General features: G+C 48.7%; 6 protein-coding genes across 6 annotated transcripts; 3 read left to right on the top strand and 3 right to left on the bottom strand.

Annotated features, from left to right (window-relative positions):
* Positions 1–1,536: 1,536 nt before the first annotated feature.
* FTJAE_1429 (Target of rapamycin complex subunit LST8) lies at positions 1,537–2,653 on the top strand (the record flags this gene model as incomplete). The annotated part of the gene is made up of 4 exons (XM_037347500.1): positions 1,537–1,558; positions 1,614–1,635; positions 1,694–2,189; positions 2,240–2,653. The coding sequence occupies 4 exons, from the start codon at positions 1,537–1,539 to the stop codon at positions 2,651–2,653; spliced, it is 954 nt and encodes a 317-aa protein (XP_037211514.1).
* Positions 2,654–3,049: 396 nt separating this feature from the next.
* On the bottom strand, positions 3,050–3,398 carry FTJAE_1430 (conidiation 6 (con-6); the record flags this gene model as incomplete). The annotated part of the gene is made up of 3 exons (XM_037347509.1): positions 3,050–3,125; positions 3,173–3,233; positions 3,281–3,398. 3 exons carry the CDS (start codon positions 3,396–3,398, stop codon positions 3,050–3,052), a joined length of 255 nt encoding a protein of 84 aa, XP_037211515.1.
* A 2,355-nt stretch (positions 3,399–5,753) lies between these two features.
* Positions 5,754–6,362, top strand: FTJAE_1431 (uncharacterized protein; the record flags this gene model as incomplete). The annotated part of the gene is made up of 3 exons (XM_037347518.1): positions 5,754–6,045; positions 6,159–6,251; positions 6,298–6,362. 3 exons carry the CDS (start codon positions 5,754–5,756, stop codon positions 6,360–6,362), a joined length of 450 nt encoding a protein of 149 aa, XP_037211516.1.
* A 663-nt stretch (positions 6,363–7,025) lies between these two features.
* On the bottom strand, positions 7,026–7,795 carry FTJAE_1432 (uncharacterized protein; the record flags this gene model as incomplete). The annotated part of the gene is made up of 4 exons (XM_037347521.1): positions 7,026–7,154; positions 7,206–7,371; positions 7,429–7,666; positions 7,786–7,795. The coding sequence occupies 4 exons, from the start codon at positions 7,793–7,795 to the stop codon at positions 7,026–7,028; spliced, it is 543 nt and encodes a 180-aa protein (XP_037211517.1).
* A 3,459-nt stretch (positions 7,796–11,254) lies between these two features.
* On the bottom strand, positions 11,255–12,276 carry FTJAE_1433 (SCL1-20S proteasome subunit YC7ALPHA Y8 (alpha1); the record flags this gene model as incomplete). The annotated part of the gene is made up of 5 exons (XM_037347522.1): positions 11,255–11,641; positions 11,698–11,910; positions 11,963–12,057; positions 12,153–12,212; positions 12,270–12,276. The coding sequence occupies 5 exons, from the start codon at positions 12,274–12,276 to the stop codon at positions 11,255–11,257; spliced, it is 762 nt and encodes a 253-aa protein (XP_037211518.1).
* Positions 12,277–13,157: 881 nt separating this feature from the next.
* On the top strand, positions 13,158–14,342 carry FTJAE_1434 (proteasome subunit alpha type 6; the record flags this gene model as incomplete). Its single annotated transcript, XM_037347523.1, has 1 exon — positions 13,158–14,342. The coding sequence occupies one exon, from the start codon at positions 13,158–13,160 to the stop codon at positions 14,340–14,342; it is 1,185 nt and encodes a 394-aa protein (XP_037211519.1).
* Positions 14,343–14,480: the final 138 nt, after the last annotated feature.

Here is a 14,480-nt window from a genome sequence, read left to right on the forward strand (position 1 = left end):
GGCACCTTTGCCAATTGAATAAGATACTTCTTATCCTGAGCCTCAAGCCATGCACATTCACCGTGGGATGCTTATTCGTGCTTGATGACGTCTGAGCTCATCAAAAGACTGTCAGATGACCTCGATGCGGGAGACTTTTCGGTCACCAATCAGAGAAGGTACGCAGTGGCTCGAAATGTAGTTTTTCTTATCTCTGATAGTATCTATCATTGTATCTCAGCCCCAAGCTCGGAGATGTATTGATTCAGAGAACATGAAAGTCAGCTGAACCATACCAGCATTCGGCCCTCGCTCATATTGAGAAGGGGGTGGAGCCGTCAGGGGCTATCAGCCAGATTCCGTTCAGTTTTGGAAGTCTGCAGTCAGCCCCAACGAACCTGATGATTCAAGTATGATGAAAGTGAAGAGAAAGAAATTCCTCCTGTTTTGAGGGTCACGTAGGATATGCCGTGTATGTCTCAAACCTTCCGAAGGTCTCGATGTCAACAGGCCGTATTGAACCTCCAACGGCGTCACACGACAGTTGGACCTGCATCGGTGATGTTTTCGTGAAATGATCTGATAATATATTCAGAGTCGGTTTGAAATTGACGCAGGCAAGGGGTGCCTTTCTTTGCCTTTGACATTGTGCAATAACTCACAGCTGGTGCACCCGGATATACAACTTGGTGTCAATATGAGATAGTGATTCCGTAGACATACACTTGCTGCTCAGTAGACGGTTACTGCACTTGCAGCTACTCTAGCATCAGACTCCCGTCACTTCCTTCAACATAACGCCCACTTTCCTGTAGCTGTGTTACAACGGCCCGACCACGCGAGAATGACAAGTTGACGTGACCGAAAATGGTTGGGTCAATCATATCATCTGCCATGCCAGGAGCTGTTGTTGATGCAAATGCTGTATGCGGTGGGCAGGCGGTGGTGCTGAACGAGCTGCAGAGACGGGTGATGGCATGGGCGAAACCACGATGAGCCTGTGCGACCGGTTACACAAGCCAAGCTCGTCGCACGAATGACGCCCTTTCTTGACAATGTGTGTCTCGTAGCAACCTGGCGAGGTTCTGCTAGAAATTTCTGGCCTTTTCGGACTTTCGGCTGAACTTGGTCTGCATGATCTTTGTGGTATGCACTTGCAAGTGTCCACGTTGTGGCATAATAGTTCACAAACGCTGCCACGGGTCAAGCTGAAAGCACGGAGAGAACATCGTGGCAATATTCGATGTATTCTTTAGTGATTGAGAATCAACTTTGCTGTTGATGTTCATGTCAGAACCAGTTGTTCAAGTTGGGTCTGGAAGGAGGATGCGACGTTGCGATGTGTGAAGTCTAGTATCGTTTAAATGCATAGCTTGGTTGTTGCATATCGTCTCCATGCGCGTCGTTCTTCGCGGTGGAGAGGAGGCCTTGGAGTAGGGAATTAGAGCTTGGGATCTTAATGAATCCTTGGTTTCTCGAACTTCCTTGACAAAAAAGTCCTGGGATAATTATCAAGACCATGAGCTGAGCTTACGCGACTGATTTTCCGCCTTCAAAATGTCTGTTATTCTCTGCACAGGTAAATGCGACTTCTATCACCAAAATCCTCCAGCACAAGCTAACCCACATCGCAGCTGGCTATGACCACACTATCAGGTGCGATCCGATGCGCTTGTCGACTGGTAATCGCAAATGGCTGACATGCAGCTTCTAGATTCTGGGAGGCCTTGTCGGGTATCTGTTCACGCACGATTCAACACCCTGACTCCCAGGTGAACCGTCTCTGCATCTCCCCCGACAAGCGATACCTTGCCGCCGCTGGCCATCATACCGTCAAACTGTACGACATTAAGTCTACGAATCCTAACCCATTGTTGACGTTCGAGGGCCACACCGGGAATATCACAGGTGTCGCGTTTCACTGTGAAGGGAAATGGATGGTAACTAGCTCCGAGGACGGGACCGTCAAGATCTGGGAGACACGGACCGGGTCGATTCAGCGAAGCTACAACCATGGCTGTCCAGCCAACGACGTGGTGATTCACCCCAACCAGGGTGAGATCATCAGCTGCGATAGGTCTGGAAGTGTCAGGGTGTGGGATCTGGCTGAGAACAACTGTTCCCATGAGCTCATCCCGGAAGAGGACGTCTCAGTCTCCAGCGTTACTGTCGCTAGTGATGGGTCCTTGCTATGCGCTGCGAACAATGCTGTAAGCAACAATCAGAGGTGCTGGAAATCAATCTCTAACCATTTCGCTAGGGCAACGTATTCGTGTGGAATCTTATTCAGAGCTTTGATCGCACACAATTAGTTCCAGTAACGCACTTCAATGCCCACAAGGAATACATCACCCGTATTCTTCTATCCCCAGACGTCAAGAAACTCGCCACTTGTAGTGCAGACCACACAGCCAAGATATGGGAGGTGAAGAACATCGAACCAAGCACAGATCTGGAACCCAAGCCGTATCCTTTAGAAGCCACTCTTACCGGGCACCAGCGCTGGGTCTGGGATTGTGCCTTCAGTGCCGATTCTGCATACCTGGTCACTGCTTGCTCCGATCACTATGCGAGATTGTGGGAATTGCACAGCCAGCAGATTATCCGACAGTACAACGGACATCACAGAGGGGCTGTCTGCGTTGCCTTGAACGATTATTCAGAAACACGATAAAGGGGTTATATGGGGCACGGTATATCACTAGATTCATGCCAGATTGGCGGGAGAATGGCGTTGGTACGATATTTTCAACAAGGTTCGGATATTACGGTTTGAGAATTGGAGCTTCGATACGGACATGTGGCCTAGATAGTAAAATGCATCCATTTGTCAACAGGAATCACATTTTTGTAAGCCTCTAGAGCATGACATCAAGTATGCGGCACTGACGAGGCAAGAATGCTGGCCAAATCAAATATGGAATGATTAAACAGATCTTAAAAGGGGGTCTAATCTATTGACAATCTCAATTGTTCATATCTAAGTTATGCCGCTGGTGAATTCCAGGGCCTTCCAGGCATTTGCGTAGGTATCAAGGTCGCTAGCTAGACATGGGCAGCCTGAGAGATTTTAGAAGTCCTCCTTGTCAAGGCGCTCCTGGGCATTCTGCTTGGCCTCTTCGGAGACATTGGGATTGTTCAGGGTACTATTGCTATCAGCCGGAAGTCAAATCCAAGAGACGTTGAAACTTACGCCTTGAGACCACCAGCAACATTTCCAGGGTTCTTCTCCTTATTGTCCTCAGCGCCAGTGACTGTAAGGTTTCAGAATAGGACTTATACTGGGACGCATGGAGCTTACCGTCACCACCGTTGAACTCGTTCTCGAGAACCTGACGGGAGTTCTCCTTGGCCTCCTCGGAGGTGTTGGGGTTGTTGATAGTAGCCTTGTGGCCGCCGGCAACTTGAGCATCAGTCATTTTGAAGGAAGTGTGTGGTGAAATTGGTAAAGAGTAGGAGTTTTTGTGGTAGCTATTGCTTGAGAAGTGTCGATGTGTTGATGAGAACTGGTGAGTTGGTAGCGGACAGCAGGACCTTCTTATACCTGTTTCTCAGTCATTGTTTGACCTCTCATCGCCGATCCCAGAGTTGAAGTCAACTTTAAAACATCAAAGATACTTTCATTGACGCAATTGATAAGCCGGGGTATTATCCAGCCTCCTCTTACGACAACATTGCTGTCGGCAAGCTGCTTTCTCACAAGGAAGCTTGCATATTGACATAGTACCCGACGGGATTGTTTGCTTTTGTTGAGGAATAATGCGGATACGGCTTGTTGCGTGGTGACGTGTAGGGTTGCCCCTGAGCAAGTGTCTCGTCACGGACAACCGCTCGATCATGGTGTTCAAGCGTGATTAGTGACATTCCGGCATATCAGAGATCTCAATTGGGAACATCACAGGAAAAGCCTGTAGGTATGCTATTGGGTCGATCGTTTGTAAAGTCCGATCTTGTTTAATGGTCTCCTTACAGATCATCCCCGATTATGCATTATAAGTGTTTAGTCTAGATCAATGCCATTGCAGACGAAGTTCGAAAGGGCAATTTGTTGGTTGAGATCAACAACAACACCACAACTATAACGTTCCTAGGCAAAGCTGTCATGACGCATACTTCATATTCGTGAGGCACTTATAGCTAATTTCAACAAACATTCCATAAAATCACGGCCACTGGTCTAAGTGAGGACTCCGAAGCAAACAAAGATGAACAGACGGTCTGCGCCAGTTAATGAATCATGAACGCGGATAATGACATCAGAGCGTGTTGCAAATATAGGACCGATCACGAGGAATGCGCGAGATCCCGTGAAATACTGGAGAATGGAAACGACACGTCAGGAAGCGAGTGGAAAATGAGAAAAGGGGGTTGGATATTCGATGTTTGGATTTGCTCCGAGCTTGGTTCACGGTGATTGGATCAACTGATAGATTTTGACTGACCACTGAATCTCTACCAAACTTGAACTCTCAAAGCATTGGCGAGGAACAACCTTGAATAGAAACATGTCTAAGATTCATGAATCCAATCGCAATCTGACAATGTCCTGTAAGCAAGATCAACTTAACTGATATATCAATTCTGTCATTTGTCATGTGATTGGTCAAGGGTAGGTTGATCGTCAGAAACTCTGCATGATCGGCAAGCTGAGACGTTGGGTATGATTCGGACAATTCCGAAGTAAATATATCGAACAGTGTCTGTATGAATGGAAAATTTCAACCGGCGCTGGCCGACTTATCTGCATATGCGGTCAAGTCGAAGCCGACATATGGATTGACGATCACTTAATCCTGTCTTGTGTGTCGTTGAGCTTGATGATAGTCCCGAGACCGAAGAGCCAATCACGGAGCGTACCAGCTTTCTAGGTCGATCCAAAACTTAGACGAAACCACTGCAAAGACACTAACTGGCTCTAGCATATAGCTGATCCGTCCTCATGGGACAGCGAGACATGTTATGTCGATCCATCTGGATATGACAAGTGGCTCATCGGCGTGTCCGCGGTAAAAGGAGCGAATCAAACCCAATGGTCCTCCACTGAGCGGCTCTTGGCAGTGCGTCTATCGATATCCCTCATCATCGGAACTGGGTCTCTCCCTACAGGGCCTATGCTGATCACAAGGAGGTAGGGAGGCCAACCACGGGCCTCATGTCCAACATCCCGATGACGTCGCATCAGAACTTTAAGTCCCCATGTCCAGCTGAACAGGGATCATCGCCAAGAAGCCCCGAGTGACCGGGACGAGATGTGGGCTACTCCTAGCAAGCGGTGACAGCATCTCGCACCAAGAAGAATAAGCGATGTGTCTGTGTGAGAAAAAGATGTCCATGATGGATGGTCGGGTCGCTTGTCAGCGCGGGAATGCGGCTAAAAGCACTGACCATGCGGGGAGCCAGAAAGCGCCACACTAGCTGGCCCAAGCCCCCTGGAACCCATCAACAGCCCCCTGTAAGGATAGCGTCCTTAGTGGACAGAATTTCCCTAGGGCGAGGCTGAGTTCATGACCCGCCAGCCACGTTGACGCCTTAACCTCCAGTAATATTTTTAGAACGCACTTCTCCTGCGAGATTCTGCCCTTGGTTCAATCTCAACCTCCACACAACCATCACAGCCCGACGACTAATAGGCCTCGTGGACTAGTATCAGCCCTTTCTTGACGAACGCACGAGCCTCATGTTCCCTGGTCTACGTTCACACCTCTCCTTGATCCCTTGACATTGAAAATCTAGAACGCAGGGGAAGCTTGCGTTGCATCATCATCATCACCATCATGGCATCTGCAGACGAGAAGCCACCAGTCTTCAATTACATCCTCAGCTTCGTTCTTGTCGGCCTCGCGTGGGGCTTCACAACCCCTTTCATCCGTCGTGCCGCTCAATCACATAATCCACCTACGCATCCGGTGCTCGAGAGCCCATCAGTTCAATCTAGCTGGCTGAAGTCAAAGTTATACGGAGCTTCCTTTGCGGTCATTGACCTTTTGAAGAATCCTCGTTACGCAATCCCATTGGTTCTTAATCTTACGGGAAGCATCTGGTTCTTCTTGCTCATTGGACAGGCTGGTAAGTTGTGCTTTCTTAACTCGCCTGTCAAAGGTTGTCAGGGGGTGTCGATCGCGGATAGTCTAGTGAATCTTTGCCACGCCGAGGTGTTAGTTACTAATGACGGCAATCAGAATTGAGCTTGACCGTGCCCATTGTAAACACTTTGGCGTTCCTCTTTACCGTCCTGGGTGATTGGTACGTTGATGGTAAAGTGATCAGTAAAGGTGAGTTGGTGTTCTTCCATAGCTCTTTGTGTATTGACCATTTTAGATACTGCGGTTGGAATGGCTCTTATGTTGGTAGGAATTGGTTTGTGTGTTAAGAGCAAGCGTTGATAGACTAGATTACACGCAATTGAACGTCAATGATTTTGTATTCAATAAATGCTTTGTTCGGATTGGTTACCAAACAATGGGAGCAACATGCATGGGAGACTCCACTTCGGAAGGACTTATTTGGTGAAATATAAACCACAATCATGGGTGAGGCATATAAGTCATGAAGTGAAGAGAAAATTATCAAAGAATGCAGGATGCAGGAGAAGAGGTAGAGTAAATAGTCATGTTATTGTTCTGCTCCAGGCAGTTCATGGAGCCCAGCCCCGTTCTCCTAATCAAGGTCCTACAAGACCCAGGAGATGCTCTCCATCTATCTCAAAGTGTGCCCAAGCAACACAAATCTGTATCGTTTACATCCAGTAAAACAAACCATGACTCATCAAGTCATGAAGAAAATATAACAAACATGTTTATCCTTTGCAAAATCACAACCCCAAACCTCAACTCTCCCCCTTAAATATCCGGTCGTCAAGGGTATTCGTTAAAGAATCGTATGCGTCAAAGAAGTAGTAGGAAGAAAGTTTTCATGATTAGCGTAGACGTCGTTCGCTTGCTTTTGGTTCTCTTCGTTTCGTCTCTCGTTCATCACAACCGTTGGTCCTGGGGGTATCTTAGATCGTACGTGGTAGCTTCGTCGTTTCTGGTTCCCTGGCGTATCGTTCACCGGCGTGCTCGGAGCCAGCGGAGCACGCTTCGGAGACTGGGATCTTCTGCCGTCCAGCGGCCCATTCCTTCATCCGAGGCCTTGAGCTCGGCGTAGATTACTTCGTCGGCGATGGCTGAGAGCTCCTGTAGCAAGGGTTAGTCTGGGATGGCTTAGAGCATTGGAGGTTATCGTACCGCTCGCAGTTGACGATCGCATGCTCGAAGTTGAGACTGGTTGCTCGAGTTTGGTACGCCGCCCTGCAGCACCTGTTTTCTGTATTCAACCCATCGTTGAGCCGCCGCTTGTCGAAGGTAAATCTTCTGTCCCTCGTGTCGTCTCGCGTACGCGTCCAGGAGAACCCTTTGAGGTGTTAGTGATGTTGACCCGAGTCCCTGTCTAGCAAACTTGATGACCTACTGTTTAAGCTCGGCCTTCACCTGCTCTTGCTCTCCACCAGGGGGAGTTGGTACGCTGGTGTCTGCACCACATTCCAGAATGTGTTGTCCATCCAGCGCACATTGTCGAAGGGCAGCCCATCCTTCGGTGTAATAGTCTGCAGTGTCCTCAGGGTCGACAGGAGCAGCAGCTATGTAGTATTGCAGTGTTCGGAAATCAGAGAGAACTTCAGCAACTCGCATTGTGCGGAACTCGTTTACTGTAGCAGATAACAAGTTCACGTGTCAGTGTCTCCGAGTCTTTAAGGGGGGCTGTGGTGATGCAAAGATGCCAATTGACCACTGTAGGTAGTTGCCAAGCTGGCCAGGTATGACTTACATCCGTCCATTATTTCTTAGTCTTTAGTTGGAATTGCTTTCGAAAGGTCAAGGTGTTCAGACTCGCTGGGACACGAAGACAACAAGGCCAAAAATGGAAGAAGAGTTAGGAAATAGACTCGGGATGTAATCGAACCAAAGCAAAATCGATTTGAATTGTAAAATAGTCGGTGATGAAAAAGTAGACGAAAATGGTAGGTAAGGAAATATTATAAGAGCTTTGTCATGTCGATCACTTGGTAACAGTTGAGAGAAGCCGGTTCTTCAATGCTTGCTTGATTGATTGACTGAACAATCGAAACAAGCAGCAGAACCGGGCATCCTTTTTGTATTGTATTATCGTGATGGTTGTCGAAGGCCTCCCAGATACTCCATCGAGAAACTAGAAACAGACAGACACAGACAACAAGAAGAGTTCCAAGAAGCTCTTGCTCCAGAAAAGTCTCCATCTAGTCTAACTTGAGTCTACAGCTCGACCTAAGCTTGCCAAAGGCATGCCATGCTCCACCAACGGGAAGCGAACGGCTACTAGGTCCAAGGGGGGATACCACCCGACATCAAGCACCCCCCTCTCTCTTCCTAGTCGAAGAGCCCCTACAGCACACATGAGAGGCTCGGCAATTAAAGCCAGCCTTCTGAGACAGAATCCTGGGCCACCAGTGAGAGAGTCGAGATGTGCCTCCACTCAGGACGACCCTTTGCAAGCGCATGTTCAAGTGCAAGCTCAAAAACATCGACGACCCCGGACCAGCTGGTGGCAAACCATCATACTATCGAATGGAACCCAAGCACAAGGCCAAAGCCTTACCCTCAGCCCTACTCCTTACCCTGTCCTGCCCCTGGATATATGCAGAGTACTGCAGGGCCCGGAGAGTAAAGAGCCCCATGTAGGCAGGTACTGTAGTGTAGTGTGTATGTGTGTGGCACGTCATGAGCATGGCATGGCATGGCATGGCATGGTGTTGAGGGTGAGGATGAAATCAATGGGGGTGTGTCCAGCCACATCCCGGTTTTTCTCTCCCGATAGGGTCGAGCATCCGTGATGTTCTGCTTGAGAGGCGTCAAAGAGGCGTTTCTCTTTCTTCTCGGCTCGGTTTGTAGTTTAAGCACGATACCGTATTCCGTCTTTAAACAGAGCGGCGTGGGTCAAGACTCAAGCCATTGCGAATTTCACATATCTTGGGTTTTCCGACGGACAAAAACATCCTAAAAAGCATGCTTGTCCGAGCAAAACGAAGTAAAAATACACCGGGTATGTTAACGTTATACGCTAGGAAACGTACGTGCAGTCACTTTTCCTGCAGGGGTGGGTGTGGTTGTCAGAAACAAGTCTCCGCAGAGAGAGATGCTAGGCTTGAGATACTGTACAATACCTGCCCTTGCGTGTAGAGCAAAGAGACGGTCAAAGTATTTGATGGTTAATTACCTAGTTGTGAGAGAAAAAAAGATGTGTAGGTTGTTGAATAGCGCAGGTGGATGTGGTGGGTTGGCGCCGGCTCAGCTACCTGGCTACCCATGAGCCACTCACTAGTTGTTCCCGAAGAGGAAACGCCCTGTAGCTCTATCGGGGCAGCGAGGCCAATAGGCGCGCGGATGAAGCTTTCACAACTGTCCGGGGCGAGCTGGAAGGCCGTAAAGGGTCAAGCCTATCTACACGAGGCCGTCTGAAAAGTGAATGCAACCCTACAAGACATGGGCATGACACGACACAAGACAAAATCAAAAGGCTGAGTCAATGGCGGTGATTCCGATATGAGGAGTTATCGAAATAATGATTCATGTTGTTCACCCGGGTGATTGACGACTCTTGTCACCGACTTCCAGGTTTGATACGCAATGTAATGCTAGATTACGTACCAAGATGGTTGACATGGGGGGTAGGTAAGATAGTCCATGGATGTCAAGTCAGATCTGAGACCAGCCCAGGGCCTGCTGCATCTATCACACTTAACTTAGCACCTAGCTTGCTTACTTGGCTTGTCAATTCCAGCTCGTCCAGGTTCATTTCAACAAGGCATATCGCAGATATTGCAAAACATTGGGCTCTCCTCGAAACCATGAGGCATAGAATCGTCAGTTGACCGTATCTTCACTCACTCACTCACTATCAAGCATCCGCAATCCAAGGAAAAGAACTGTTCCTGGTCCATGCTGTGGCGTCATGTCCTCTATCTATTCTTTGCATGACGCCGTTTGAGGCCGCTCACATTCTTCCCCAACCAAACATCATTCCTCTTGTTCTTCAACCGTTATTGACTTGTCCAAACTAAAGAAAGCCCTAACTAGTCTACGAACTCTTTACCGTTCGCCTTCTCAACGTTCGCCTCCCATACCATACCATCCTCAACACGAACTCCTCCGTCTCGGTTACTTTCCATCGCTCCCGCTCCCGCTCCCGCGCCTTGGTTCTGTGAACAACTTACATCAGAACTTGATCCCGTTTTTGGATTGGCCGTGGCTTGTTTTCTTTCAGCGCCCCTGGGAGGCTCAAATCGGCGCTTACTCTGGGTAGCCAGCCATCAACTCCAAGGAGCTTCCCAGTAAACCAGGGCCCCCTGTAAGGACGTAGTAGTAGATCCGATCGACCGGATGGATGGCTTTCACTTTCAGAATTCAGATCATATTCCACAAGCCTTGTCAAACAAGCTTGTCCAGGCCAGGAGAAACATTCATTACCAGCCACTTGTTTTCTCCAAATCTGTGCATTGACATATTTGATCCCATATGATTATCACTTCCAAGGATGTGATGAAGGTACTAGTATAGTTCGGGATAGCTCTGTTTGCATAGGTATTCATTCAAGCTTGGAGATCATACTTGAAATCACTCGTCCAGAAGCCTCTTTTGTCATTCACGTTCTAGATTCTCGTATGACTTAGAGATCAATACCAATTGAGCTTGTTTTGGAGAAAGTAAATGACACAAGGTATGCGCATTGACCAAAATTAGAACAAACCACGCTAGAACAAACTTGCACCAAATCGAACTGGCTTCGCTGCGAGGCTTGCGCCTTTGTTCATGTCTGAAATAGATCCACTATTGAGAAATATTGGTTTTCTCAACTCTCAAACCTGCACTACACCCATCCTTGACCCACTAACTGGCAAATGTTGGGCCCATCGTAGGCTCCTAGCAACTTGGCACGAGGCATACTCGTCCTCAATTGGGTCATCAGGCGCGACTGTTGTCATTTGCTCAATTGAAAAGTCTCATCAATTTCTATTGCACATGGTCAGGACGGCTAGTGACACACTGGCGAGGACCCACGCCCACGACGGCATCCAATTCTCTGATCTTGATAATCCATCCCCCTGCATTGGCATTGCATGGCCCACGTTCCTGGGAGCAGAACGTCGTCCCTGCAACCCACGAATCAGAGCTCTCATTCCTCGCGACAAAGCGCACCGACCTTCTACTATGGCCAGCCGACTATGTTTCAACCCATGTTCCATATCATTCTCTCCACTTGCTCAGTCCTTCTCTGCGATAGCTTGTAACCGGTCGTCAATCTCGTCCTCAGTCAATGTTCGGAATCCCGAGTAGGTTCCCTCTTCACCGTCAGGTCGAGGCCCACCTACGATACCGATCTCGATCTCCCCCTTCTTGAAATCCATGCTCAGAACTGTGCTCAGTGTTGTGATGGCCAGCTCAACAACCTCCTCCCAAGATCCCTCCGCATGCTCCTTGTTACGGAGCTTCTTCTCAAGGTGGTTCAGCGCCTCCTGTTGCTTCGGGCCTGCCGCAGTTCCCTTGTAACCGATGTAGTATCCAGCAGGGTCGCACTTGAACAGCTGGGGGCCATATTCGGAGTCGAGCGAAATCAGAGTGGTCGCAACGCCGTAAGGTCGCATGTAAGCCTGGGGTAGAGTCAGTATATGATTGGCCGCAATTTTGAGGATGAGAATATGCTTACTCGTTGAGTGTAGACTTGGCTGATGTTGGCAAGACGCTTGGCTAGTGCATCAGCTGGCATCTCATACCCATACTTGTATCGAAATTCTGCTGCTTCGCCCTGAGCCCTTTGAGCGAAAGCCCGGGCATCTGCGATGGATCCTGTGATGACGCAGCCGACCGAGGGAGAGAGCTGGAAGATGTGGGTGACAGAGGCGGGGTCCATGAGCTTGTCCTATTGTCTTCATCAGTGCTGATCATGAGATTGCCCAACTTTATCAACGTACGGGGACCTTCTTCTGAGACAGAACAACGGCACAGTCCTTGCCTCTCACACCGACGGACATAATGTTGGCAGCCGTAATCGCCTTGAAGGCATACTCTGCATTCATGTCAGTCCTGAATCATGTATCCATCAACGTCATCGGCCAAAGAAATCGTAGGGTTCGGTGCTCTTGACGCTCGGGATTCGCATACCAACTTGGTACAGCCGACCATTGTCAGCGAAGATGGTAATGTGTCGATCGTATGCGCCGGCTATTCATTGTGTGTTAGCAAGGATGCCATAAACCGTATTGATGCAGCATAACATACCCGACATTGTGGAGGATTTGTGTATTTAACGGTTCGGAATCGGGTAGATTTAAGGGACGAAGCTCAAGAAGAACTTGTTAAGTTCTCAATGAGGCGAGTTTGGGATGTTGATTGACGTTGCGGAGGTTGAGGGGAGCTGTTGTGGGTTGAGATAGTCGACGCGTTAGCAGGAGCTTGCCTAGAGCACAGTGAGGCAACGGAGCTCAATGGGAAGGCTGAGTTGATGCCTCGCTGGCATTAGGTAATCCCCAGGCAGAATGTGGTAGGTGGCAGGGTGACACAAAAGATAGACACCATGATGTCTTCCCATAAAAGAAGCCTGGAATTTGTTTGCCGGCTAAAAACCATTAGGTTCTCTCAAACTATTTAACAGGCTGTAGAAAACTGCTTAGAAATATCTAGCATTTTGTCCCTACAGAGAGGTCTGAAATGATAAAGTGATCGATCAGTCTCTAAAGCTCTTTCCCTATAATATTGTCGTCCAAGCTCCCCATATTTCTTATCTTATCGTATCTCTAGATCCACTCATGATGATTCTCAGAAAAAGTTGCTCGACGACCAAGGAGATCCGGCCCGCAACAACACGACATTGCATATCGGCCTTGCACTTGCACTGCGCTAAAAGGAACTTGCAGAATTGACAACTCAGAGTCCCCCTTTGGACTTTACGCTGCTGTTATTGGTCCTTTGAAAGTCAACAGAGAATCCACCGCTCACTCAGCAGCTAGAAGAAAATTCAAGGACCCTGGTAACTACAGCAAATCTGAGGAAGTTGAAGAAAACACAAATCTCTGAATCTCAACTTTCTGAGAGTCGAAGTCCGTTCAAGTTCTGGTAGCTGTTTTTTGGTCCTCTCCTTCAAACCAACTGCACAAACATCATCTCACAATGTCTGGTCAAACTCCCGCTTGGAAGAAATTGGGCTTGAAGCTCAAGCAGCCATCGGATGCATCTGAGCCCAGCTTTGGGCACCCATCCAGCAGTACAAGCACAAGCATCCAGTCAAGTACAAAGAGAAAATACGACGCCCCGCCACCTTCCAATTCCTCCCAGGTTGCTAAGCGACCACGTCAGGATGAAGCCACAACAAGTTGGAATGCACCAGGACAGTTAAAGAGGCGGAAGTCAGTCACCTTTGCCGATGCACCATCCAACAACCACTCTGCCAGGACACCATCAAGGCCCATCAAACAGAGTCAGGCCAAGAGCAAAGGCCCCGCAAAGAAACCTCAGCCCCAGGTCCCTACTGATCTCAAACCCGCGCTTGAATACTTGAGGCTCTGGAAGACAGCTCGCGATAGCTGGAAGTTCAACAAAAACCACCAATCAAACCTCATCAAGCACGTTTTCGATGCCGATGGAATCCCCGCCTCTGACATTGAAACCTTCTACGACTACATCCAAGACTTGAAGGGCTTCGTGAGGATGAGACTGCTGGAGAATGCTCGCGAGGTTAGGGATCAGGACCAATTGGATGGAGCAAAGGTGTTCCCCGAGGGAACCAAAAACCTTGAGGCTAATCAACAACGATATGAGGAGGTCCTTGCTAAAATTCTTGAAAACCACCCAGTGGGAACTAAGAGAAAGGGCTTCACTGAGGTTGATTACCTCTCGGACTCAGAAGAGGAGGATGCCATCATTCGCCGACTTGTGAAGCGCATGAGAGCTGAGCTTGTCATTGATGAACTTTCCGAGGGCGAAGACACCGAGGCTAGCATCGCATCATCACAGACTATCGCAGCAAGCGATAATAACGTCACATCAACTACAGAGGCAGAGAAGACTGTGAAGATCGCCGACGGCGTTCCCGGAAAACGTCGACGAAAGCTCCGTGTGAATGTCGAAGACAGCGATTCCAGCAGTTCCGAGTCAGACTCGGAATCTGATTCCGGTAGCGACTCCGACACCAGCAGCAGCGGGAGCTCGTCATCGTCCGAGGATGAATCTGAGAATGAGGCCCCGGCACGAGCTTATCGACAGCCCGGCGAGGAAGATTCAAGCGATTCCTCGTCTTCCTCGGATGAGTCAAGCTCTGGCGACAGTTCGAGTGAGGATGATTCAGACTCTGAGTGAGGATTATGATACCCGTCTTTGATGACACAGGATTAGGACGAAGGTGGAGCCGGATAGACTGTAAAACCATGTTCGCAGACTAATTTTATCGACATACCTACGCATCATGTTTCAACGTATGCCTATGACATACTTATT

This window comes from Fusarium tjaetaba, assembly GCF_013396195.1.
Source record: "Fusarium tjaetaba strain NRRL 66243 chromosome Unknown NRRL66243_c0000026, whole genome shotgun sequence".
NCBI classification, from domain to species: domain Eukaryota; kingdom Fungi; phylum Ascomycota; class Sordariomycetes; order Hypocreales; family Nectriaceae; genus Fusarium; species Fusarium tjaetaba.